Source organism: Delphinus delphis, chromosome 20 (genome assembly GCF_949987515.2).
Source record: "Delphinus delphis chromosome 20, mDelDel1.2, whole genome shotgun sequence".
NCBI lineage: Eukaryota > Metazoa > Chordata > Mammalia > Artiodactyla > Delphinidae > Delphinus > Delphinus delphis.
In genome coordinates, this window is record NC_082702.1 from 5,147,910 (window position 1) to 5,174,974 (window position 27,065).

At 41.4% G+C, this 27,065-nt stretch overlaps 1 protein-coding gene across 1 annotated transcript; it reads right to left on the reverse strand.

Annotated features, from left to right (window-relative positions):
• Positions 1-7,561: 7,561 nt before the first annotated feature.
• LOC132416394 (zinc finger protein 665-like) lies at positions 7,562-21,130 on the reverse strand. Its single transcript, XM_059999758.2, has 4 exons — positions 21,090-21,130; positions 19,122-19,202; positions 13,981-14,107; positions 7,562-9,140 (listed from the first exon to the last, which is right to left on the reverse strand). The coding sequence occupies exons 2-4, from the start codon at positions 19,134-19,136 to the stop codon at positions 7,693-7,695; spliced, it is 1,590 nt and encodes a 529-aa protein (XP_059855741.1). The 5' UTR covers positions 19,137-19,202; positions 21,090-21,130; the 3' UTR covers positions 7,562-7,692.
• Positions 21,131-27,065: the final 5,935 nt, after the last annotated feature.

Sequence of the window (27,065 nt, forward strand, 5' to 3'; positions counted from 1 at the left end):
ATATACATTCATTTCTTTTCTAGATTCCACATTTAAGTGATATCAAGTAGTATTTGTCTTTCTCTGTCAGACATATTTCACTTAGTATAATATGCTCTAGGTCCACCTATGGTGCTGCAAATGGCAGAATTTCATTCTTCTTTGTGGCTGAGTAATATTTCATTGTAGATACGTATACCACTCTTCTTTAATCCATATTTTTCCTTTTTTTATGACTTAAAAATTTTTTTTATTTATTTTGGGCTGCGTTCAGTCTTCATTGCTGCTCACGGGCTATCTCTAGTTGCCGCGACCGGGGGCTACTCTTCGTTGCGGTGCACGGTCTTCTCATTGCAGTGACTTCTCTTGCTGTGGAGCACACGCTCCAGGTGCACGGGCTTCAGTAATTGTGACACGTGGGCTCAGTAGTTGTGGCTCGGGATCTCTAGAGCGCAGGCTCCGCAGTTGTGGCACACAGGCTTAGTTGCTCTGCGGCATGTGGGATCTTCCCGGACCAGGGATCGAACCCGTGTCCCCTGCATTGGCAGGCGGCTTCTTAACCACTGCACCACCAGGGAAGCCCTAATCCATCTTTTTCTTGATGGACATTTGGGTTGCTCCCATATACTGGCTACTGTAAATAATGCTGCTATGAACATTGGGATGCACGTATCTTTTCAAATTAGTGCTTCCATCATTTTCAGATATATACCGAGGAGTGGAATTCCTGGATCAAATGGTAGTTCTATTTTTAGTTTCCTGAGGAAGCTCATTTTGTGAGTTATATATTTCATTACTATTTTTAAAAACACACTTTGCCCAATTTATCTATTTCATTTGCATTTCTTCCGTTTTACTTCACTGAAATGCCTGGAGGATGCATACATCAAGGGGTTGTTTTAAGATTTGTGTGGCATGTACACAGAGAAATGACAGATGCAATGTACGAATTCTATCACCATGAAGACAGAATCTCCTCACATTTCAAGTTTATTGAGAGAACTGGAATAGTACCAGATAATGAACTAGTCTCACAGTGCATAGCAAGAGACTTATTGCTAATGTGCAGGTGCATCACTGGTATTTTATTTTTATGATTATGATTATTATTTTTTTTTTAGCCAGGCTGTATGGTATGTAGGATCTTAGTTCCCAAGCCAGGAATTGAACCCACGTCCCTTGCATTGGAAGCATGGAGTCTTAACCACTGGACTGCCAGGGAAGTCCCTAACACTGGCATTTTGGAAACACGGTCTGTTAATTTTACCTTAAAAATGTCTCTCTCACAGAAACAGACTCATAGAGATAGAAAATAGACTTGTGGTTGCCAAGGGGGGGTCGAGAGGGAGAGGGATGGACTGGGAGTTTGGGGTTAGCAGATGCAAACTATTATATGTAGAATGGATAAACAACAAGGTCCTACTGTATAGCCCAGGGAACTATATTCAATATCCTGTGAGAAACCACAATGGGAAAGAATACTTAAAAAAAGACGGTCTATATGTGTATAACTGAGTCACTCTGCTGTACAGCAGAGATTGACACAACTTTGTAAATCAACTATACTTCAATTAAAAAAATAAGGTATCTCGGGGTTTCCCTGGTGGCACAGTGGTTGAGAGTCCGCCTGCCGATGCAGGGGACACGGGTTCGTGCCCTGGTCCAGGAAGATCCCACATGCCGCGGAGCAGCTGGGCCCGTGAGCCATGGCCGCTGAGCCTGCACGTCCGGAGCCTGTGCTCCGCAACGGTGGAGGCCACAACAGTGAGAGGCCCGCGTACCGCAAAAAAAAAAAAAGTATCTCTCCAGTTCCTCCCCTTCTTGCCATTGTTCCTATAATCATGTCTTCCTTCCACTGGTACAATGGAAACTGGAACTCCTCTCTCCAACACCTTGTAGGCCATGGTTAGTAAATCGGAACAATTTTCTGAATTCAACATGGAGATATTAGCTTGTTTCTTTTGTTGTATAATTTGCATACAATAAAATATACAGTTTTCACGTTCACCATACAGTGGGATTTAGTATGTTTGCAATGCTGTCCAACAATGTTTTCATCATTCGTCATCACCTCTTAAAAAAACCCTGTATGCGTTAATAGTTACTCAGCACTCTACCCTGAGCCACAAGCAAATATTTAGCTACTTTCCATCTCTACAGATATGACTATTCCAGGCATTCTATATAAATTAAGTCACACAATATATGGCCATCTCCCTTCTTGTACTTGGCATAATGCTTTCAAGGGTCATCCATGATTAACCTTTATCAGTGCTTCGTAACTTTTATTTCTGATGAGAAACATTCCAGTTTGTTTAAACATTCATCATTTAATGGAGTTTTGGGTTCTTTCCACATTTTGGCTATTATTTTAAAAATGCTTCAGGCTTCCCTGGTGGCACAGTGGTTAAGAAACCGCCTGCCAATGCAGGGGACACGAGTTCGAGCCCTGGTCTGGGAAGAGCCCACATGCCCAGAGCAACTAAGCCCCTGTGCCACAACTACTGAGCCTGTGCTCTAGAGCCCATGAGCCACAACTACTGAAGCCCCCAGGCCTAGAGCCCATGCTCCGCAACAAGAAAAGCCACCACAATGAGAAGCCCGCGCACCACAACGAAGAGTAGCCCCCGCTCGCTGCAACTAGAGAAAGCCCACGCGCAGCAACGAAGACCCAACGCAGCCAAAAATAAATAAGTTAAATAAATAATAAAAATAAAAAACGCTTCTATCAACAATCTTTTACAAGGTGTTAATGTGGAAAATGTTTACAAATCCCTTGGGTAGATATGTAAATGTGGATTGCTTGGTGGGTTATTGTGATTTTTAAGAAATGTGGATTTGGTCATTCGGACGAGTAGTGCATTATTTCTACTCTCATCTTATTTGGCAAAACTGGTTGATTTGAATTTTAAGGATCAATAATATTTTACTGCAAACTACAAATAAAAAGGAAAATAGTAATTTAAGAAAGAATTTATATTAGGACCTACAACTTTCCAAAAGTAACAATCTGTACAAAAGGTTGCTACAAAACTAATCACCAAATATGTTCCCAGTCCATCTGTGCTCATCTATAAATTACTTTAATTATTAAGATGAAATGTAGCACACATATGTATATCATATTTAGCTTCTAACTAGTAAAATCAGATCTACATTGGATAATGATATTTTAAAAGGAGAATGAATCACCCAGGAAATAATCATTTGCGGCTAAACTAACATTTTGAAGTCATTAAACTCCAATTTTTCAATAAACAGTATGGTAACAACAACAACAAAAAAGAATTATTTCCTGTCTTCCAGAACAGTGTAACTTTAAGGTAACATTTTCAGGGCTTACCCTCAATTGAATATATTCTGTATTTTCAAGGAAATACTTCTTTATTTACTTATTTAAAAACATTTATTTATGGGCTTCCCTGGTGGCGCAGTGGTTGAGAGTCCGCCTGCCGATGCAGGGGACACGGGTTCGTACCCCGGTCCGGGAGGATCCCACATGCCGCGGAGCGGCTGGGCCCATGGGCCATGGCCGCTGAGCCTGCGCGTCCGGAGCCTGTGCTCCACAACGGGAGAGGCCACAGCAGTGAGAGGGCCGCGTACCGCAAAAGACAAACAAATTTATTTATTTATTTTGGCTGTGCCAGATTCTAGTTGCAGCAAGCGGGATCTTTAGTTGCAGCACGGGGGCTTCTTAGTTGCGGCATGAGAACTCTTAGTTGAGGCATGCGTGTGGGATCTAGTTCCCTTACCAGGGACTGAACCCAGGCCCCTCCATTGGGAGCGCAGAGTCTTACCCACTGGACCACCAGGGAAGTTCCATTTCTTTTTTTGATCGAAGGATAGCTGATTTACAGTATTGTATGAGTTTCAGGTGTTCCACAAAGTGCTTCAGTTATATAAATTTTTTTCAGATTAATCTCCATTGTAGGTTATTCCAAGTTAGTGAATGTAATTTTATATGCCATACGGTAAATCCTTGTTGCTTATCTATTTTATGTATAGTAGCAAGTAAATCCTATTTGAGCCTCTAGTACTTCACGGAAAATATTTAATGTTCCTTCCCCAATATTTAACATCTCAGAGTTATGATATAGCAGTTATATTACTATATAGAGTCTAATATTAAAATATATTTGGAGGTGATATTAGAGTATTTCCCAACTACAAGCCTTTTGTATATTTCTCACATTCAGGTAGGATGGCATGGATAAAAAACATCTCAAAATGGATTCCTTTACTTCTTACCCTGATACTGGAATCAGAATAACTACATCACAATTGGAGAGGGAATTCTCTGGCAGTCCAGAGGTTAGGACTTGGCACTTTCACTGTGAGGGCACCGGTTCAATCCCTGGTCAGGGAACTAAGATCCCACAAGCTGCAGGGTACAGCTGAAAAAAAAAAAAAAAAAAAAAATCTGGAGAATGATTTAAGTGTGTTTAGAATCAGACACAGCAGAAAGGAAAGAAATCTGTGAGTCAGAAAACACAAGGGCTCTAAAAACCTTCCTTGACATTCTGAACATCAGAGTAGCCCAGTGTTACATGGAATATTACCCTATCACGATAAAGAAGAAAGTCTTTTGATATAATCTGTCCCTGACACCTTTTCCCTTTACTTTTTTTCTCTATTCAAGAGGGAAATGTGAAATTTGAAATTTCATATTATTAAAATTACGGTGGCCATTTAATGCAACTGGCTAATAATTTTCCATGAAAATGAGACAAAACCTAAAATTGAAGAGGGTTTTGCCTCTCAGCCTTCTTCGTCATCCCACAGCCAGGTTGCTATGAAGACACTGAAGACTTTAAGTGCTCCCGGCGGTAGAAGGGGCAGAGGACCTATCACACTGCCCACAGCACCCTCTGGACTTCCTGTTTGGTGAGAATGATAAACTTACTTCTTTCAGTTACTACCTGAGAAACAGAATTATTATTTTGTCATGGGTGTGGAATGGAGCACGAATGAAAGAATCCTAAACTTAAAATGTTGTGGATGAAAAATACTTCATGAAGACATCTCTCCACTGATGAGTTAGATCTTTTGAGCCCATGTGGGAGAAAATTTCACAACGTGTGAATAAATCATACTGTGAGAATTTATGACAAATGTTCAGAACATTCAGGTGTAATGTTAATGGAGTAAAGAATGTGAGGCCACAAATGCAATATAATTACATGTTTATCTGACCATTTGACTTACTGACCTATGAGCCGATGCATTACACAAACTTTCTTTGCACTGATAAACGCATTCACTCACCTGTCAGTTGGGAATGCTTCCAGTCACTGGATATCTAGCAGGAAACAAAATCAATACACTGCCTTCAAGGAGCATATATTTTCTACAAGGGAAAGTCAGCAATAATTAAATCAGATATGATAGTGTTAAGTACGATGAAGGTGTACACGTACAATGAGAGAGTGACAGGGTGTCCTAATGTAAACAACGTGTTCAGGAAATGCCCACGTGATATAAGAAGATATCTGAATAACATCATGAATTAATTGAAAGAGTGTCATGCGAATACACATGGGGACCATGAGACAAAGAAGGTAAGTGGCTTCTGGCATCCAAGAAAGGCAAGAAAACAAATTCTGCCCTGGAATATCCAGAAGGAGCACAGTGCTTTGGGTCATTTTACACATCTCGCCTCCAGAACCATAGGAGAGTAAATCTGTGGTCCTTCAAGGCCCTCAGTTTGTGGTAATCTGTTACAGTAGAAACAGAAAATTTAATAAACTAATGTATGTAGAGAATCAAAACAATCTATACAAATTTCTAGAAAAAGTATAATTTGCAAGGTGTCAGGGTACAATGTGCAAAAATCCACTGTAATTTTACACACGTGCAATTTACAAATGGAAATTGAAATTAAATATATAATACGATGTTTGCTCAAAAAAGTAAAAGTAGAAGGAAAATGTGTAAATCTAACAAAGTAAGGACTTTTATGCTGAAACCTACAACCTTAATGAAACAAAAAGACCTTCTATTTAGGTCATCTGAGCGAAACATACCATATTCATTGAATTGTTAACAAAATATACCAGATTGACTGGAAGACACAACATAGAAATTATATTAAAACGCCCCAAATTGACATACAGGTTTAGTGTGTTTTCAATCAAGATTTCTGTAGAGTCAAACAAGATTTTTCTAAAAATAATAGGGAAAGGCAAAAGAACTAGAAGAGCTAAAATATCTGAAAAATACTGAAGTGGCTGGAATCACTCCACATGACCTCAAGATTTCTAATATAGTGACAGTTATCAAGACTGGGTGGGATTTGTGCAGTGACAGGCAAATATACTAATGGAACAGAATGTGGAAACCAGAAAGAGCCCTACTTCAGTGCCGTTAACCCTTCAACAGCACAGGTGTGAGCTGTGTGGATTCAATTATATGGGCATTTTTTCCAATAACTACTACTACAGTACTACAGGATCTGTGGCCGGTTGAATCTGAAGATGCGGAACCACGGATAGAGAGGGACAACATTAAGTTATACGTGAATTTACAACTGGTCATGAGTCTAAAACCCTAACTCCGTGCCTTGTTCAAAGGTCAAGTGTACTTCCAACCACTTTCTGACAAAGGTACTCAGCCAATTCAATGAAGGAAGGACTTTCCAACACTGGTGCTAACCAATGAAATATTCAAAGAAGAAAAAAAAAGAGATCTCCATTTAAACTTTACATCTGTACAAATATTAGCTCAAAGTTAAAGCTTTAAAATAAAGTTTAAAACTTTATTCTATAAGAGATTTAGGAAAAACGGTATAGAATAAAATCTTCAGAATCCAGAACTTGATGCAGAGTTCTCAGACAGGTCACAAGAGCATGACCCAAAGAGAATATATCTGGGATGAATGTTTCCATGAAAACAAGACAGAATCTTAAAATGAAAAGGCTTTTTGCCCTCCACCTTCACCCTTCTCAGTCATACAGCAGTCATGTTACTATAGGAAGGTGAGGACCAAGTGCTCATGGATGAAGAAGGAGCAGAGGACCCATCACACCCCACACTACACCCTCTGGACTTCTGTTAGGTGAAAAGGATGACGCTCCCACTTCTTTTTGGTCACTGTTGTCCAGGTGGTCTGTCACTCACAAATATAAACTGTCTTACCTGAGAAATAAGATTATTATTTCACATTCGTGGCATTTGTGAGGTAATCTCCAGAATGAGTTCTTTAATTAATAAATTTCTCCTCTTAAGGCCTGGCCACAATAAATGCATTTATCTGGTTGCTATTCAGAATGAATTTTCTAATGAAGCGTAAGATGTGGATGCCTGATAGAAGCCTTGTCATATCACTGTATTATTAAAGTCTCTCACCAGTATGGATTACCTGATGGTAAGTTAGGCTTGACAGAACACTGAAGGATTTGCCACACTCATTATATTTGAAAAGATTTTCTCCAGTATAAAGTATCTGGCAGATCTTAAGGTACGAATTTGGACTGAAGACGTTGAGATACTCATTACATTTGTAAGGTTTCTCTCCACTACGGATTATCTGATAGGAAGTGAGGCTTGCAGGCACAAAATCTTTGCCATATTCATGACGTTTGCTCAGCTTCTCCTCACTATGAATTCTCCAATGAATTGTAAGGTGTAAATTTTGAATGAAGACCTTCCCACATATGTCACATTTACATGGTTTCTCTCACGTATAAATTATCAGATATTTAGTGAGGGTTGAGATCAGAGTAAAGGCATTTCAACTCCATTAAAGTTGAAAGGTTTCTCTACATTATGTATTCTCTGATGAATTGCAAAAAGTGAATTTCGACTGAAGACCTTCCCACACTCATCACATCTGTAAGATTTCTCTCCAGTATGAACTCTCTGATGCTTTCCAAGGTTTGGCTTTTGAGAAAAGAACCTGCCACACTCATTACATTTGTAAGGTTTCTCTCCAGTATGAATTCTCTGATGACTTTCAAGATTTGAATTTCGATTGAAGACCTTGCCACACACATTACATTTGTAAGACTTCTCTTCATTATGAACTCTCTGATGCTTTGTAAGGTATGCCTTTTGATTAAAGAATTTGCCACACTCGTTACATTTGTAGGGTTTCTCTCCCGTATGAATTCTCTGATGACTTACAAGATTTGAATTTTGACTGAAGACCTTGCCACACACGTTACAGTTGTAAGGTTTCTCTCCAGTATGAATTCTCTGATGACTTGCAAGATTTGAATATTGATTAAAGACCTTGCCACACTCTTTACATTTGTAAGGTTTTTCCCCAGTATGAATTCTCTGATGTCTTCCAAGATGTGAATTTTGACGAAAGACCTTACCACACTCATTACATTTGTAAGGTTTCTCTCCGTTATGAATTCTCCGATGGATTCTAAGGCATGAATTTTGACTAAAGACTTTGCCACACACATCACATTTACATAATTTCACTCCTGTATGGATTACCTCGTGTGTGGAGAGGTGAGAGCCACGATTAAAGGTTTTGCCACACTCATTACATTGGTAAGGTCTCTCTCCGGTATGAATCCTCTGATGACGTTTAAGGGAGGAATTCTGACTACACACTTTGCTACATACATCACATTTATACAGTTTCTCTCCGGTATGGCTCATCTGATGTCTACGGAGGGATGAGCCATGATTAAAGCTTTTGCCACAGTCATTACATTTGTAAGTTTTCTCACGAGTATGAGTTGTCCAATGACTTACAAGGTGTGACTTTAGACGAAAAACATTGCCACATACCCCACATTTATATAACTTCTCTCCCGTGTGGATTATCTGGTGTCTGCGGAGGGATGAGCCATGATTAAAGGCTTTGCCACACTCATTACATTTGTAAATATCGTTCTTAAATACATGCAATTCATCCTGAAAGCTTAATGTAAGCCTATTTTCAATGGGCTTCTTTCCTGAATTCCACCTACTATGTCGATCTCTTCTGTGAGTTACATTTTCCTTACAGGCTACAGACATTCCTTTGTAATTTCTTTCATCATCCTTCCACTGACACCCAAAGTCATCTTCCTGGATTTCCGTGAAGTAAAAATGTTTCATTTCATGGCTTTTCTGTCTTTCCAACATCACTGTTTGGAATACTTCTCCTCTATCACTGTTTGCTCTTGGTTGTAATTTCTTGATCACATGTATATGAGAGATATCTACAAGATACAAAGAACCATAAGGTGTATTATTCATTACAATTCATGAGTAAACGTTTAATGTTGAATATATGATATTAAACCAAAAGTATGTAATTCCCCAGTGGTCCAGTGGTTAGGGCTCTGCACTCCCACTGCAGGGGGTACGGGTTCGATCCCTAGTCCAGGAACTAAGGTGCCTCAAGCCACACAGCATGGCCAAAATAAAGTAAAATAAACATAAAGTAACACGTCCAAAAAGGTTATGAAACTTCCCAATCATGACCTTAAAAATTTTAGGAACACTAAAAGAATAGGACTCTTTTTTGGTTTTTTTTTTTGGTTCACGGGCCCAGCCGCTCCGTGGCATGTGGGATCTTCCCGGACCGGGGCACGAACCCGTGTCCCCTGCATCGGCAGACGGACTCTCAACCACTGTGCCACCAGGGAAGCCCCAAGAATAGGACTCTTTACTAAAGAAAGAGTGATTACATGTCATTCAAATTAATATTAGGGTAGCCTAGTTCTAACACCCTATAACAGAAACATTCACACTAGACAAGCTTATGCTAGCTCTTGAAGAAACAATATTTTTCCACCAAAGCATATACCAATTAACAATAAACATACTGTGGTCTCATAAATGAGGATGCAAAAAATATTATACTGTACATATATTCTGCATACTATGGTACATAAATCAATGCTAAAGAACATACAATACTGTACATTACCATACTGCAATGGTACATAATCCAAAACAGACTTATCTAATGAATAATTTAAATAACTAGCAGTATAGAATTACAAAATACAGCATATAGAAAATGAAGAATTTGATAACACAATTTAAAAAAAAAAATTTTTCTAAATATCTGCTATAAAACTATGTACCCATAAAGAATACATATTTTACTACATTAACAAGTGGTACATGTCAGTTGTAGTCTATAATAAATGCTGAAAAACCATCATATATAAATTACAATTAAAAATTAATAAATGGGGCTTCCCTGGTGGTGCAGTGGTTAAGAATCCACCTGTCAATGCAGGGGACACGGGTTCGAGCCCTGGTCCAGGAAGACCCCACATGCCGCGGAGCAACTAAGCCCGTGCACCACAACTACTGAGCCCGTGTGCCTAGAGCCCATGCTCCGCAACAAGAGAAGCCACCGCAATGAGAAGCCCGCGCACTGCAACGAAGAGTAGCCCCCGCTCGCCGCAACTACAGAAAAGCCTGCTCACAGCGACAAAGACCCAGTGCAGCCAAAAATAAAATAAATAAATTTTTAAAAACACCAAAAAAATTAATAAATGTACTATTCTAGAGTTACCTAACCTAATAGCCAATAAACAGAGCAATTCCCTACCTTCACAGAGCAATTAAATTCTCCAGTTCATTGCCTCTAAAATATATGTAATAAAGAGTGAGCAATTTGTATATTTATTAACTAGGGTCAGACACAACGTTGTTTAGAACAAACTGGAGATGAAAAGTATACAAGATAGGATACAAAGTGATATGACAATAAACATGACAGAATATTAATATAACTATTTATAAAAAGTAACTTTTCAATCTTTACTATAAAACATACAAGATTCTAAGCCATCTAATGGCACTAATTTGTTTAAAAGGCTTGATGGAAATCAACACAATTTTTAAAATCAGGGAAGTAGACTCACACGTTTATGTACATGACTGCAATTGATATAGAAAGTACTGAGAGGAACAGGATTTGAACCTGAACTTCCAAACTAAGACAACATATTCTCAAGCATGACTGCCCACCCAGGCAGTACAGATTACAAAATATTAAAACAAATACCAGGAGTTTAAAAAGAAAACTCCAAGAGAGACGCAAAAGAAGGGAGCCATGTAACCGATAATGTTATTCAGCCACCACTTCTGAAAATGGTTTCTGAATCATCACAGCTGCACATAGTGATTTCGGTCACGTCATGAGAAAGTTATTCGACAGAAAAAGAGGGATCATTTTTACAGTCTGAGTAATGTGGAAGGTGGAGGGATGGGTGAAGGAGTGCTGCGGAAACTGAGACAATCAGGGGAACAACATAAATACGTGAGCAAGTAACAGTGGTTCCATCTACGTCAAAGTACCACGTCAGGAAAGGTCAGGTCTGAGAAAGGGCATGAGTGGAGCACAGGGTATATGCATATTGGGAGCACAGCTTGTGATGGTCCATCGGTGTGATATAACTGTACAAGAGGAGAGCAGCCAAGATAGCGGAGTGGAAGGACCCTAAGCTCACCTCGTCTCAGGAGCACACCCAAATGACAACAACCATGGCTGAAAAAGACTGAAACCTACTAGAAACCTACCAGAACATAAAGAAACCTACCAGACATAAAGAAAAAACCACAACGAGATACGTAGGAGGGGGTGGACCCATGATACCACCAAATCCCATACTTTGTGTGGGTGACAGACAAACTGGAGAATAATTGTATTACCTAGGTCTTCCCACAGGAGCGCGAATTCTGAGCCCCACGTCAGACCCTCCAGCCCTGGGGTCTGGCATCAGGAAGAGGAGAACTTGGACAAAGTTTTCCTGGGATAAATTCCTACATCATTTCCTGAGGCTCATAGGGGATGGTCATTAGTACATGGAAACAAGATTGTCACAGTGCCCCTAAGAGAGGCTTTTGTGACAGTCCTCAAAGCCAGAAAAAAAACGGGAAAGGCTTCTCAGTCAGGCTCTCGTGATACTTTCTATCTCGTGTCCTACAACACGCAGACCACTCTACTGAGTAGCTTCAAGTGGCGACTTACTGTGGAGCAGGAAAATATTACAGCATATGAGGGAAAGCATTCTCCAACGACAATTTCCTGTCACCCAGTAAACCCACTCCACAGAGAGTCCATCCGTAGCTGTCTGCTACAGGTGGATTATCACAGCAAAGAAAATGGATAAAATTTCAGACTCTAGGAATATGTATTTCAAAAGCAAGTTTCGAAAGGCAAAATCATGCAAACTTAGAAGAATATGAAATCGGCAGAGTCTACATTACGGACTTGGTAGAGCAGTACAAGAGCGAAAACAATACAAGATATGGGGGTCAGATATTACAGCCCTCGAGAAGAAACCATGCGTTCTATCCAAGATGCCAAACTGAGAGGCTGAAGGATTCACATATTCCCCCCGTGAGGGACTGGGAAATAAAAAGAGGATCTCTCTGTCCACCGTCTTTATAGTTTTGCTCTGTGAAAATTACACAAGATCCAATCTACCTCTCTGTTTCACACACCCCTGAAGTGTGCGGCAAAATCAGATCAGGAGAAATGGCTGTGAGATCTAAACAAGCAGACGGGGTTGGAGGCAGCTCCATGCCGGTGCTGAGGTGCCAGATGGAATGAAAGAGCAGCCAGTGTTCTCCCATCTTCTGATGAGGTCATATAGGAACACAAATAGGGACAAAACTGAGAAAGGCCCAGAGACTGGAGTCTGGAGGCATCAACTCTTACGATATGGACTGAGAACTGAGCACCCAATGAAGTCAAGTACAGAAAGAGAAATGAAGGGGGCAAAAGATGCCTTTAAAACAACCCTCTTCACGCTCCTCAAAGTCAAGTAAAATCTAGTTCACAGGGGCCAGATGGCAGAGCATAGATCATGATAAAGACTTTGCCCTTTGGGCTTCCCTGGTGGCGCAGTGGCTAAGAATCTGCCTGCCAATGCAGGGGACATGGGTTCGAGCCCTGGTCCGGGAAGATCCCACCTGCCGCGGAGCAACTAAGCCTGTGCACCACAACTACTGAGCCTGTGCTCTAGAGCCTGTGAGCCGCAACTACTGAGCCCACGTGCCACAACTACTGAAGCCTGCGAGCCTAGAGCCCGTGCTCCGCAACAAGAGAAGCCACCGCCATGAGAAGCCCGCGCACCGCAACGAAGAGCAGCCCCCGCTCACCGCAACTAGAGAAAGCCCGTGCGCAGCAACGAAGACCCAACGCAGCCAAAAATAAATCAATAAAAATAAATAAATTAAAAAAAAAAAAAAAGACTTTGCCTTTGTCTCTGATGGGGCTGCAGCCCCACCAGAGGGTGAAAGAATACATTTTACACGTTGAATGACAGAATGATAACCCAGGAATAAGAAAAATGTCCTCTCAGAGTTCACAATAAATAAACTTCTATTTTCGGAAAGAACTCTCCCACTTGGGTAGAGTTACCCAAAGACTACTAATGCTGCCGCTTCTTTTCTGCCCTTCTGAGACCTAACCTGTGTTCACACTTTTGATAAATTCCCACCCTTCCCACCCCCTTGGTTTTTTGCTATTTTCACATCACTCTTCAGAGGCTAGGGCTCTTCCTCTTGTTCCAAAATGCAAATAATATTCAGATCAGAAATAGAAATTTCTGCTTCTCAAAAGAAATAAATAAGATCTGTGGCTCTTCCAGAATCCCAGCTCTTTGTTCAGCTGAGGAGTGAGGACATGACGGGTGGGTCTGGAAAAATATTTCACCGATTGCTCCACCACTTGCCTCCTTCTGAATGCAGAGGGAACAGTGTAATATGCAGATAATTAGCTCTCTTCCAAGAAGTAGTGAATCGAAAGCACGGGGGTAGAAAAAAGAGAATTCGTTATTTGAAAAGTTTGCCCGGAGCTTTATAAATACTTAAGCTCTGGAACAATGCCTGACGTATCATGAAATGGATAGATCACTTGCAGAAAAGTGAAGCTTAAACTCATGATATCACATCATGAAGCTTTTCATATCTGAGTCAACAGGGATTTCAGATCAGTCAAGCAAAACAAGGGCTCCCAAGGGGCACAGAGGGAAAATGCAAAGATACCCAAAAGGCATATCCCAACTTCTGAAGGGAAGTTATCCTCACCCAGGGAGATCAGGTTGCTGTAGGTCTCCAACATCACATCCACATAAAAGGCCTTCTGATCAGGGTCCAGGCATTCCCACTCCTCCCGAGAGAATTCTATGGCCACATCCTTGAATGTCAACGGTGCCTGAAACGAAAACATGTCTCATCAAGGGGCCATGAAGAGAGTTCTTATTATCACACAAAATGAGAAGAGGAGAGAGTGGTAAGGATCAATTCAGTGGAAGTATGTAGTCTGACAGATCCATGTAAGGGTATTTAGGGAAATTATGGGTCTCTAATTTTAATTTCTTATGCCTTTTCATAGCAATTACGATATCCTCCAATCAATGTAGATTTTTCATTTTTCCAGACAACACACGAAAAAGTTAGAAATAAAATTCAATAACAGGTTGTCTATGCAGAAGTGTTACATGTTATGTTTTACACACTGCATGATATTCAAAATCTAAATGAGCTACAGTATCAGTGGTGCCTTCAGAGATGACAAAGTCCACAGTGGCTTTACAGAAAGGTCAAAATCTGCAATTATGATAATGATAACAAGAGCAATGACTAGAAGTGCTGGAACAATTCCTATATGCTAGTATCATTCTAAATAAATTCTTTACATGTATGAAATTGTTATAAACATAAAAGCTCATTAGAGATGACCTGTTCCAATCTTACAAAGGATAGTACTGTGGCAGCTCACACACAGATGCACATAAAATGTTAGTAATCGTATTGTTATTTAAACCATTAACACAATACTGTAGAAAAAATTCGAGGCCAAGGAATACATTTAAGATATAATTTCAAATGCAAAAAGATAGGTTTGAAATAATGATGTCTTTATCAAAACCATGGACTTGCACTTCCATGCACTCGTGCACACACATGTAAACACACAATTAATTGAAAAGGCAGGAGTTCCCTGGTGGCCCAGTGGTTAGGTCTCGGCAATTTCACTGCTGTGGCCCTGGGTTCAATCCCTAGTTGGGGAACTAAGATCCCTCAAGCTGCTTGGCTTGGACAAAAAAAAAAAAAAAAAGAAAAGATAGGAGTTGTCTACTGACATATTTTTGGATAACATTTTCTGTTATCATTTTCATCCACATTTATTTCAGCATTTTCGAAGAACAAGAAAGTATTACCTGCACTTAATTTACTTCATCAACATTATTCTATAGTAGTCTAGTAAAAGAAAAATGGTACAAACATAAAGAGAAAAATACAAAACTTTTAACCCCTATCTCTATACAACACCTAAATTGAAGAATATAAGTACAATTTTATCCACTAAAATTAAAATAGGTAGGTATTAACAAATGCAGAACAGAGTTTGTGTATTCCACTTATAAAACACTAACTCAAAATTAGAAGTTATTACATTAATTTAACATATTAAGAAAAAGACTTATCACAATAATAAAGTTAAAAACTTCCTGGAGAATTAAAAATCATGACAAAAAGGAATATAGAAAAAAATATATTGTTATGAAGCAAGAACATTTCACCAAACATTAAAATCAGAAGGAAACCCTCAATGCTTTCCCTCTGAAGTGGAGTGAAGGGGGCTGGCCAGGGCTCCTGCCTTTCACCACTGTACAGTGTGCCTGAGCAGCGACCACCAGAGGAAGTAACAGGAGGAAAACAGGGAACAAGAGCGAGAGACACACAGAGAGTGCGTCAGAGCTGCAACTGTGAACATTCACAAATCTAAGGACATGGGAAGGTAAAAAGTGAAAGGATGGAAAAAAATATTCCATCCTAATGAGAGCAGGGGCGACTACATAATGTCAGACAAAATAAACTAAAGACAAAATCTGATACAAGAGACGAAGGACAATATATACTACTAAAAGAATCAATTCCCTAAGAAGATATAATTTTAAGTACTTATATATCTAACATTAGAGCTCCCTCCAAAAATGAAGGAAACACTAACAGAAACAAAGAGAGAAATAGCAGCACAATAATCCTATCAGACTTTAACATCCCAGTTTTTTCGATGGGTGGAACCAAAGAAAACATCAATAAGGGAACAGAGGACTTGAACAACACTATAGACCGACTGGATCTAAAAGACATGTACATATCACTCTACCCAACAACAGCAGAAAACACACACTTCTCAAGAACAAATAAAACATTTTCCATGAGAGACCACATGTTAGGACATAAAAGAAATCTTAACAATTTTAAGAAGACTGAGAGCATAATGAATTTTCTCAAACCACAAAGCAATAAAATTAGAAATAAACAGCAGAATGAAAACAGAAAAATCCCCAAAATGTGGAAATAAAACAACGTACTCATAAATAACCAATGGGTCAAAGAAGAAATCACAAAGGAATTTTTAATATATCTCGATGAAAATGAAAACATACAAAAATTTATAAAATTTAGTGAAAGCCGTACTAACAGGGAAGTCAAATCAGAAATCTATTTTTACTACTCAAGGAAGTAGAGAAGAATAAAATCAAATTTAGCAAAATGAGGAGCTTCCCTGGTGGCGCAGTGGTTAAGAATCCGCCTGACAATGCAGGGGACAAGGGTTCGAGCCCTGGTCCGGGAAGATCCCACATGCTGCAGAGCAACTAAGCCCGTGCACCACAACTACTGAACCTGTGCTCTACAGCCCGCGAGCCACAACTTCTGAGCCCACGTGCCACAACTACTGAAGCCCATGCGCCTAGAGCCCATGCTCCCTAACAAGAGAAGCTTCTCACCTCAGTGAGAAGCCCGTACACTGCAATGAAGAGTAGCCCCAGCTCACCGCAACTACAGAAAGCTCATACGCAGCAACAAAGACCCAACGCAGCCAAAAATAAATATATAAAATAAATTAAAAAAACAAACTATAAGGGGTTCTATGAACAATAATGCTTACAAATTGCATAATCTAGAGGATACAGGTAAATTCATTGAAACATACAACCTATTAAGCTCTAATCTTTAAGTAATAAAAAAGTTGAAAAGAATTATAACTAGAGAGGTTCAAGCAGCAATCTGAAATCTTGAACAAGGAAAAAGCCAAGACCATATCAGTTTGCTGCATAATTCTACCAAACATTTACAGAAGAATTACCTCTGATCCTGATAAAAAGCTTCCAAGCTTCCGAAGAGCTGTAGAGGGAACACTGGCAAACTCATTCTGTGGAGCCTGCATGATTCTATACCAAGCCCAGAGAAAGACACACGAAACACAGAAAACTACAAACCAGTATCCTTCATGAATACTGAAAAATCCTCAACAAAATAGTACCAAACCAAATTCAACAACACATTAAAATGATTTTACATCATGACCAAGTGGATTTTATTACTATAAGCAAGGATGACTCAACATACAAAAATCAATTAATGTCATATACCACATTAACAGAATAAAGGAAAAAAACATATGATCGTCTCAATTGATGCAGAAAAATGCATTTCACAAAATTCAACTATGTTTCAAGATATAAAAACTCTGGGAATTCCCTGGCGGTCCAGTGGGTAGGACTCGGCACTTTCACTGCCGTGGCCCAGGTTCAGTCGCTGGTCAGGAAACTAAGATCCCACCACAAGGCCAAAAAGAAAAAAAGAGAGATATAAACACTCAGCTAGAAAGCTTTCCTTCTCAGATCAGGAAGAAGGCAAGGATACACACTCTCTGCACTACTGTCCAGCAAAGTACAGAAAGCCCTCACCAGAGAAATTAGACAAGAAAAAGAAAGTTACCCGAATTGAAAAAAGTAAAATTATCTTTCTTCATAGATGATAACTTTTATATGTAAAAACAGTAAAGATTAAAAAAAACACAAAAAAAACAGTAAAGATTCCACGAGGAAACTGCTACATCAAAAAACAACTCTAGAAAAGTTGCAGGATACCAAAAGTCAATGCCCAAAAACCATGTGCATTTCTATACACAGTGAACAATGTCAACAGAAAATTAGAAAACAATCGTATTTCTAGAGCATCAAAGGGATAGAATACTTAGTAAGAAATTCACCAGGGAGGCAAAAGACTTGTACACTGAAAACTATTAAATGTTGCTAAAAGACACACAAGGAAATACAAATAAACATCCTATACACATGGACTGAAAGACTAAATATTCTTAAAATGACCTATTACCCAAAGTGTTGTATAGATTCAATGTAATCCCTATCAAAAGTCCGATGGCAATTTTTGCAGAAATAGAAGTAACTATGCTAATATTCATAGGGAATCTCCCAAATCTCCAAAATACTCTTAACAAAAAAGAAAAATAGAGGGCACCCTTTATAGACTTCAAAACATATCACGAAATAATCAAGATGGTATGGTACTGGCATAAACACAGATATGTAAAGTAATGCAACAGAACAGAACACTCAAAATTAATTTTGCATATACATAGAACGCATTTTCAAGGGTGCCAAGACCACACAACAGAAAAAGGACAGTCTCAGGAACAAACAGTGCTGGGAAACCCGGTATCTACCAGCAAAAGTATAAAGCTGTAAACTTACCTGCATCAGAATGAGAAACTTCTATGTGTCAGAGGATGGCAACCAACAGCGAAAAGTAACCTCCAAGGACCGGAGATGATGAAAATGGGCTAAGAATCTCCATGTGTCAGAGATTTAGGTTGATTTCAAAGTTTAAAATCAATGATAGAATGAAACACCCTCTACCACTGATGTATCTCTGAACTTTCCATTCCATTCCCCATCATTACGATTTTTAAATCAGCGACACATCCATTTCGTTTCTAATGCAGCATGAAAAGTCACAACGTATTTGCTGTAATTAGTCTGTTTGCTAAAATTTACCGGGCATAAGTGCATATTATTACCTGACTTGCATGTACAGCTTCTTTATCCTGGTTTACAGAGAACAGACAGTGCACTGAGATGGGGCCCCTCAACAATCCCTGCTGCCCAGTAGCACTGACACCGCGACACTTCACATGGGTGTGAAGCCCTGCCCAGGACTAGGCCCAGTGGAGCCTCTTCACAAGTCCCAGGTCACTGGGTCATGGGGAGACGGGATCTAAGTGGAGATGACAGGCCTTGAGGGAAGGCCCTGGATGACTGAATGTACAGGTGGCAGACAAGATTAGCAAGTCCAAAGAAGGGCATCTCAGGAAGGACAGACTGAAGAATCAACAGAGAAAATGACTTTACCTGAGAAAGAGCCATTTCTGACTCCTTTTCTTTCCTCTTCCGGGCTTCTTCCTCAGGCAATAGGAGTCTTTAGAGGTCGATCTTGAAAGTTGGAAAGATGCTGTTTAATGCTTAGAATCGACACACCCCCTTCCTGACTCACAACCACACACACAGGGAAGACCTCAGCATGAGGAACAGACAGTCCTCTGCTGCCCACTGTCACAGGAAGGATTCAGGACAGTAAACTCCCACACAGAGAACAACAAGTAAGTTCCTACACTTATTTTTTTTCAGTGCATGATAGATCTTTGAAGATCAAATAGTGTAGGTTATCCTTTTTTTATTGAATATATTTTTCAGATTATTTTCCATGATAGGTTATTATAAAATATTGAATATAGTTCCCTGTGCTGTACAATAGGTCACTGTTGCTTTAATTATTCTATATATAGTAGTGTGTAACTGTTTATCCCAAACTCGCAATTTATCCCTCCCCCTCCTTCCACCTTTGGGAACCATAAGTTTGTTTTCAACGTCTGTTGAGTCTAGTTCTGCTTTGTAAATACGTTCATTTGTACCATTTTTTTAAGCTTTCCCCATATAAGTGATATCATGTGTCTATTTGTCTGATTTAATTCACTTAGTATGATAATCTCTAGGACTCTACCTGCACTACTATGTGTTTCCGTTTCATTCTGTTTATCTGTCTCCCTACTTCTTTCTACGTCTCTGCCTCTTTGCTCCCCTCTACTCTCCTGCTGTTTCTGCCCTCCTATTTATTTTCTCACTCCTGTCTTGCCCCACTCTGCAACCTGTTCCCCCTATTGATGATCTTTCTCCCTAACCTTTCAGATGACCTACATTTTTATGTACTTGTGCCTTTCTTCCCCCCATTTCTGTTCCCTCTCTGCCCTCTGTTTACACCCCTTCTCTCCCTGTTACACTCTCTTCCTCCCCACTCTCTGGCACCCCAGGTGGCTATGCTTCCTTCCTGCTCTCTCTGCTCTAGTAGTCCATATTTTTCCTCTCCTTCTCTCCCAGCACCATGATGCTCTGAAGGCCATGGTTCCACCTTTTATCCTCTCCCGGACCCTCTGTCTGAAACGCCTCACCATTGTCACCACCCTCCCACCACTGATCCAGAGCCCCTCACCCCTTGCTGCTCTCCAATCCCTGGAGATCCGGCTTTTTTATTTACTTCTTTATTTTATTCACCTGCTACCTTCCAGGCTTAATCACTTTCACTTTACTGTCTATTTCCAAGTCCCTCTATGTTCCCATTGGTTCTCCCTCATTCTTTATCCTCCTCAGTTTTTCTGTTTCTCTCAGTCGCTCTGTCTCTGCTTCTCCTGATCCCCCTCGCCCCTGTATTTACGAGGATGGCGACTGAATAAGACGCCCGCATACTGTTAGACAGTTTGGAACTCGGGACCGAAGAACACTATGTGTCACAAGGCTGGCCCAGGTCACCTCCCCCTACACGGGGTCTGAGGAAGGGTTGACCAGGAAGGGGAGGCCTACGGGGCAGAAAGACCGGTCTGAGTAAGAGGTGAGGACAGAGGGTCTAAGAGGTAAGGGGTCTCAGGAGAGGGGAGGACTCTCCAGGACCCCAGGACCGGGGAGAGGACGCGGCCTCTCCAGCAGCATTGCGGCCGGAGCTGCCCTACGGAGGCGGAGGGCGAGGCTGGGGAGCTCGAATCCACCTCACGGAAGAGGACTTTACAAGCAGGGCGGAGGTACTGAAGGGTTTTAAGCAGGAAAACGGAGCGAAAGGCGGTGTCTACGTGGACCGAAAGCAGAAAAGGCAAGGGCTTCGGTACTGGACGCAGAGAAATTTAAAACCCAAAGGGAAACGGTCCACGATCTGTAACAGTGATGGGAGGAGGGGCGGGAGTGGGAATTTAAACACCGCAGTGACTCCAGCACCCTAAGGATGGAGTAAAGGGACCGCGAAGCACAGATTTAAACTAGAAAAGAGAAACTTACGTTCTGCAGTGTGACCTTCGTTGTAAGCATTCCGTTTCCGGGTCCGTAGAGAAGTGCGCATGCGCGTGGTGAAGAGGTGGGGCGGGGCCTGGGTGGAGCGCTAAGGACCGGGTTGGGGGGGGAGGTGAGGGGAACCCAGGTGCAAGCAGGGACCAAGGGAGGGTGGGAAGGGGGCGGGCCCGGAAAGTGCTTGGAAGGTGCTTGTACTTGACGGGCTTAAGTTGCAGTCTGTAACAATTTTAAGCTAAAGGTTACATTTGTGGGGACCAGTTATGTCGAAAACGAAGATGTTTTCTCTAAACAAGTAGAATGCTATTTTCCCTAGTAGGTTGCTCTCGTGTCCTGCTAATGAGCCCAAAGGTATTCATATTTCTGGAAATGTGGGTCTTCCAGAGTAGTTGACATGAGTCAGTGGTTGGATCCAGGAAGATTTTGTGCAATTAGAATTAATTTAAGAACTGAACTTCCCTGGTGGCGCAGTGGTTGAGAGTCCGCCTGCCTATGCAGGGGACATGGGTTCGTGCCCCGGTCTGGGAGGATCCCACATGCCGCGGAGCGGCTAGGCCCGTGAGCCATGGCTGCTGGGCCTGCGTGTCCTGAACCTGTGTTCCGCGGTGGGAGAGGCCATAACGGTGAGAGGCCCGCATACCGCAAAAAACAAAAAGCTGAACTTGTCTCTGTATTACACACTAGAATGAGAAATACAAAACTCTCCCTGGGTTGAATGGGCTATTTCATACTGACACCCTGCAGAACAGCTTCTCCGTTTCTACTCCCCTTTCACTCCAGAGGCCAAATTCAACAATTTGCTTAGTTCCAGAGACTCAGGGACAAGTCGTAGGGTCTGAGACTGGAGGACTAAGGCAAGTGATAATTTAGGTCAGTAACCATTGCTTTAAAAAGAGCAAAACGTTTTCAAAAATTGTTGTAAATTGGGACTTCCCTGGTGGTCCAGTGGTTAAGATTCTGTACTCCCACTACAGGGGGCACCCGTTGCATCCCTGGTCAGGGAACTAAGATTCTGCATGCCTCACAGCGCGGCCTGAATAAAAAAATAAATATGTTTAAAAATTGTTATAAATTGTATTGTTCTTTCTTTTTGCTAACGGGTTTTAATTATTTGCTGTTTTAGCCTAAGTTACGCGGGCCTCCCACTGCCGCGGCCTCTCCCGTGGTGGAGCACAGGCCCCGAACGCGCAGGTCCAGCGGCCATGGCTCACGGGCCCAGACGCTCTGCAGCATGTGGGATCTTCCCAGACCGGGGCACGAACCCGCGTCCCCTGCATCGGCAGGCGGACTCTCAACTGCTGTGCCACCAGGGAAGCCCTCGCCTAAGTATTTTTATTTATTTACTTTTGGGCCGCAGCACGGGGCATGTGGGATCTTAGCTCCGCACCACCTACAGTGAGAGTGCAACGTCTTAACCACTGGACCGCCAGGAAGTCCCATTTACCGTTTTGTATGTGTGTTTGTCACTGTGTGTTTTGGGGTGTCTATGGCCTTATTATGATTTTAGGCAGCCTCTCTGCTAATGGATGGGGCTGTGTTCCCGTCTTGCTAGTTGTTTGGCATAGGGTGTCCAGCACTGTAGCTTGCTGGTTGTTGAGTGGAGCTGGGTCTTGGCATTGAGATGGAGATCTCTGGGAGATTTTCACTGTTTGATATTACGTGGAGCTGGGAGGTCTCTTGTGGACCAGTGTCCTGAATTTGGCTCTCCCACCTCAGAGGCACAGCACTGACTTCTGGCTGGGGCACCAAAAGCCTTCCATCCGCACTTTTGGGAGGTCTGAGGTCTTCTGCCGGCGTTCAGTAGGTGTTCTATGGGAGCAGTTCCACCTGTAGATGTATTTCTGATGTATCTGTGGGGAGGAAGGTGATCTCTGCGTCTTACTCTTCCGCCATCTTGAAGCTGCTCTCTCTGTGTGTTTTAATATTTACCTTTTATTTGGCTGCGCGGGGTCTTCGTTGAGGCATGCGGGATCTAGATCCCTGACCAGTGATGGAACCCGGGCCCCCTGCATTGGGATTGCTGAGTGTTAACCACTGGACCACCAGGGAAGTCCCCTATTTGCCGTTTTGAAACCAACTGTTTACACAGCGACATATAAGAATTGTATAAACAACTCTTTATACAATTACATACATCAGTATATAAGTTTAAGGTGTACAGCAATAGTCTGACTTCCCTATATTGTGAAATGATTACCACAATATGTTTAATTAGCATCCATCATTTCACATAGATAAAATAAAAAGAGAAAGGAAAATAAAAGAAAAAAAATTTTTCTTTTGATGAGAATTGCCTTTTTTTTGGGATTCTTCTACACGTATAATCATATATTTCTCATTTGTTATTGTCTTTGGCTTTGAGCCATAAGAATTGCCTTATTTTGTAAAATACTTATCGTATTCCATGCTTGTGCTGAATTACCTTAAAATATCTTTGAGAAAAACTTGTTTACATCCTAATATACTTAAGTCAACAATAACTAAATATAATGCAATTTCAAATTCACAATATGTTCATTATGAGAATAAATAGAAATTTACCTTTTATTTTTAAACTGTAATGTATTTTAGCTGTTTGTGTTCTATTGCTGAAAGTTCTGTCAGGTGTGGATAATACAGCCTGTAAAATATATAGTATTCAGAAGACATTGGGATTTATTCTCATCTAAGGAATAATTAACTTTGCCATGTTTCTAAGGACAATTACTGGGGAGGTATATTCTCTTTAATATGAACCCTAAAGAAGGTAAATCTAGATTATCGACTATGCAATAACTTCATTTCTGCCCTCAATATTTCTATGGCAATATCTGTGATTAAACATTTATTGCAGTATGTTTTCCCACATCCCTGCAGGTGGAAGATTTCATCCATAGAGAAACAGCAATCAATTGTAATATGATGTTTACATAGGGCTATTAGCGTATTTAAAATATTTTCAGACAAAATGAGCAGAATGTCCTGGTGTAACACAACATGCAAACAACATCACATTATTATTTTATTTATTTTTGGCTGGGCCGGGTCTTAGTTGCAGCACGTGGAATCCATTTCCCTGACCAGGTATCGAACCCAGGCCCCCTGAATTGGGAGTGCGGAGTCTTAGCCACTGGACCGCCGGGGAAGTCCCCAACATCCCATTTTTAAAAGTTGCAGCGACTGGAATAAACTTTGGGTTGTGCGTTAGATAGATTATTATGCAATGTTTGAAACTATCCGTGTTGGCGGGTGGCAGCACCGGGGACGCCCTTGGGAAGACACTGGTCTCGATCTCTCAAGCAATAACTTCTCATCCAGCCCCCCCCCGCCCCTCCCCGGGCTCCCCACAGGGCCCAGCAGGGTCGTCACAGTGGCCTCGAGCAGGAGCCCCCAGTGCCTTATCGCCCAGCTACGATGGGGGTCTCCATGGCGCGCAGAGCAAGATGGTGGACCACCGGGACGAGGCCATCCATGTCCTCTGCGGCCTCGCCGTGGGCAGAGCGGGGGACGTGCACGGGCTGTTGCCGGGTCACTGGGCGCTGGCCTCGGGCTTTGCTGGCCCCGTCAAGCCAATGGGCCGGCGGCACGCCAGCCTGGTGGGAGGCGGCCACTCCACCTGAAACTGCGTCTCAGCCCTGCTGGCCAGGCCTGGGCCGAAAGGAGCCTTTTTTGTTTGTTTTCGGTAACAGAACTTTAAAGAAAGCATGCAGGAAATATATACACTTTGTCAGACAAGAGAAAAAGATGCCTTAAGTATAAAACGTGAAGAGTCAAACATACCGCTCATGGGAGGGAGATGCTGTGCAGAGCCAGCTTGGTTGGCAGCCACCAGCAACTTGTGCCTAAGCCTGATAGTTTTTTTTTTCTTTAAGGAAAATAAAAGGGACGGTAGTTATGAGTGTTTTTTGGTTTTTTTTTTTGGTGATACGTGGGCCTCTCACTGCTGTGGCGTCTCCCGTTGTGGAGCACAGGCTCCGTGGCCATGGCCATGGCTCACGGGCCCAGCCGCTCCGCGGCATGTGGGATCTTTCCGGACCGGGGCACGAACCCATGTCCCCTGCATCGGCAGGCGGACTCTCAACCACTGCGCCACCAGGGAAGCCCTATGAGTGTTTTTTTTTTAATAATGTGGAAGAAAATTATTAAGAATGGTGCCTTTGTTCTCTTTTTTAGCTTTTTTTCATATTTTTAATATATTTTAAAAAATATTTATTTATAGCTGCGTTGCGTCTTTTTTTTTTTTTTTTTTTTTTTTTTTTTTTTTAGTGGTACACGGGCCTCTCACTGTTGTAGCCTCTCCCGTTGCGGAGCACAGGCTCCGGACGCGCAGGCTCAGCGGCCATGGCTCACGGGCCCAGCCGCTCCGCGGCACGCGGGATCCTCCCGGACTGGGACACGAACCCGCGTCCCCCGCATCGGCAGGCGGACTCCCAACCACTACGCCACCATGGAAGCCCCTCAGATGATGTTTTATGCTGAAGTCAGTTACTCTTGGGTGCAGATATTCTGGCAGGAAGGTTGCTCTGAATTACAAAGCTCAAAAGTGGTCCAAAAAGTAAGGCATTTGGGAGAGGAGAAAAACTCAATTTTGATTAAATCATGTTAACAGGCATTGTGTCCACTGATATAAGGACCAACAAATCAGTAATCGTTGATAAAGCAATGGATGGTAATTTGTCGGATTCCTTTCTTGCTGTTTCCAAAGTAAAAAAGGGGGCTATTGTAAGTCTTACTGAAATTAAAGAGGAAGCATAGTTCTTAGTAAGTAAGCTGTTACCATCTGCAGAAAAGAAGAAAAGGAGTTCTTTTACCTTTGCTAGTTTCCAGAGTTCCAGGATTGGAGTAAAGTCTAACATTGTCACTACATAATGTGACATCAAGCAAAATTCAAAAAATAACAAATACACATGTTACATTTGGATAATGGAATATTACAAAATTTAAACTAATAATGATAATAACAAACATGCCCAAGAACCTCAGCGTTTATGCCTTTGAATAGCATTGAAGGACCCTGCATGCTCCTTGTGCCTGTGTTGTGTCTCTTCCTGTCACATACAAGAGGAATTAAGTCTCTTAGATTAAATTCGTATTTGTCCTTACAACACACACATAGAAAAGACAGCAAGTATGACCTTAAATTTGGCCAAAAGACAATTTCAGTTGATTGAAAAAAGTAGATGCCATTTGGCTTAATTTCAATCATATTTATGAAATAACAATTTACCTCCTGATTGTAACAGATCAACAAATTAAATATAAAGAACCAAAGACTTAACATGTGTTTTTAAAGTTGTTTTTTTTTTTTTTTTACATTGATGATATAAAGCAATGCTTTTGACTTAAACTGTCAGATTCCTCTTGACTTACACTTAAACTGTCAGATTCCTCTTGACCTACACTCCCTGGATCAGAGACCTACACTCCCTGGATCAGAGTTGGTCTCTGCCTCTGGGGTTTTAGGGGAATAGAAATGGAAATGATGTTCTTATACCTTTAGTATGAAAACACTCAGTCAGCACAAGCAGAGTTTTGCATTTCACCTTTCAATTGCAGTTCCCTACAAAGATGACTCTGTTATCTCTTGCTTAAGTAAATGAGCCTGTTCTGGGTGAGAACCCACCCTACATCCCATGGCTCAGTTGCAGTCATCTCACTCCCAGTGTACCTGTCTCCACCCACTCATGCCCAGCTGTCTTCCTTAGTTTATCATGTGTTTGCAGTGAAACATAAATCTTTCCTTCTTGCCCTCTGTTCTCTCTCTCTTTCTTTCTTTCTTTCCTTTCCTTTCCTTCCTTCCTTCCTTCTTTCTTTCTTTTCTTTCTTTCTTTCTTCTTTCTTTCTTTTCTTTCCTTCCTTCCTTTCTTTCTGTCTCTCTGTCTCTCTCTCTCTCTCTCTCTTTCCTTCCTTCCTTCTTTCTTTCTTTCTTTTCTTGGAACCCGTGCCCCATGCAGTGGAAGCCTGGAGTCTTAGACCACCAGGGAAGTC